At 50.9% G+C, this 1,516-nt stretch overlaps 1 protein-coding gene across 1 annotated transcript; it reads left to right on the top strand.

Moving 5' to 3' along the window:
- On the top strand, positions 1–1,516 carry LOC124835980 (Ubiquitin carboxyl-terminal hydrolase family protein). Its single transcript, XM_047311032.2, has one exon. The coding sequence runs from the start codon at positions 111–113 to the stop codon at positions 1,332–1,334; it is 1,224 nt and encodes a 407-aa protein (XP_047166988.1). The 5' UTR covers positions 1–110; the 3' UTR covers positions 1,335–1,516.

The following is a 1,516-nucleotide window of genomic DNA, read 5'->3' as shown; positions in this document are numbered from 1 at the left end:
GTAAGTCTAAGCTTTTGGGCCGATGTTTTTATTGGACAGTAGATGGGGGCCATTTGGCAGACGGTGATGATGGTTGAACACGAAGAGGGGTTTGGGGAAGATTGTTGAAGATGAACAAAAATGGCGTCATTCCGTGGATGAGGCAGCAATGGCGGGGCATAGTGAAAGTGCGTTTGAAATGGGTGAAGAACCGAAGCCTCGACCACGTCATCGACAAGGAAACCGATCTCAAAGCGGCCTGTCTCCTGAAAGACGCTATCAACCGCTCTTCCACCGCCTTCCTCACGGCGAAATCCGTGGCAGACTGGCAGAAGCTCCTCGGCCTCACCGTCCCCGTCCTCCGCTTCCTCCGCCGCTATCCCACCCTCTTCCAAGAGTTCCCGCACCCGCGCTGGCCCTCCCTCCCCTGCTTCCGCCTCACAGACACTGCACTTTTTCTCCACTCCCAGGAACTCGCACTCCACCAAGCTCACCAAAACAACGCCGTCGAACGCCTCTCCAAGCTCCTCATGATGACCCGCTCACGCGCCCTGTCGCTCTATTCCCTCCACTCGCTCAAGTGGGACCTCGGCTTACCCGACTCCTTCGAGAAAACCCTCGTCCCCAACTTCCCTAACGACTTCCAGTTTGTCAAGTCCAACGGCGTCGTTTCGCTCAAACTAGCACGATGGCCTGAGGAGTTCGCTGTGTCCGCGCTGCAACAGAAAAACGAGTGTGGGACCCACTACCGGGAATTCAAGCGGGGACAATCGGCGTTGGCTTTTCCGATGAAGTTTCCCAGGGGTTACGGCGCGCAGAAGAAGGTGAGGACGTGGATGGAGGAGTTTCAGAAGCTGCCTTATGTTTCTCCCTATGCTGATTCCTCCAAGATTGATCCCAACAGCGATTTGATGGAGAAGCGCGTGGTTGGGGTTCTGCACGAGCTTTTGAGTTTAACTCTGCACAAGAAAACAAAGAGGAACTACTTGAGGAGCTTGAGGGAAGAGTTGAATCTTCCGCACAAGTTTACCCGGATTTTCACTCGGTATCCCGGCATTTTTTACCTCTCATTGAAGTGTAAAACGACCACTATTACTCTCAGGGAAGGTTACCAGAGTGGGAAACTGATTGACCCCCACCCTCTTGTCCGACATAGAGATAAATTCTACCGTGTCATGCAGACGGGGCTTCTCTATCGCGGGGATGGGTCATTGAAACACGACGGCAACAATTCGTTGGTCGAGAATGATGAGCTAAGAAGTGAGGAATCCGGGGAGGAAGAGGTTGAAACGAGTGATGAATTATGTGAGGGTGAATCGAGTGATGAACTCTGCGAGGGTGAAGCGAGGGAATAAAGTTTTTGGGTACTGAATTTTTTTTGTATGATACGAGCAACGTGTATTCTCTTCAAAGATAATTTATTTACTCCTCCGGTTAGTAGCTCTGCTCCTTACTAACTTGTAACTAGCTTGATTGCTTGGTTCTGTTATTACGTATCAGACTGTAAGGAACCTTTTTGAAAAATTTTGAACTGTGA

The sequence above is a fragment of the Vigna umbellata genome, chromosome 5 (assembly GCF_029865625.1).
Source record: "Vigna umbellata cultivar VRB3 chromosome 5, Vumbellata_1.0, whole genome shotgun sequence".
NCBI classification, from domain to species: Eukaryota; Viridiplantae; Streptophyta; class Magnoliopsida; order Fabales; family Fabaceae; genus Vigna; species Vigna umbellata.
This window is presented reverse-complemented; position numbering and strand designations above follow the sequence as displayed.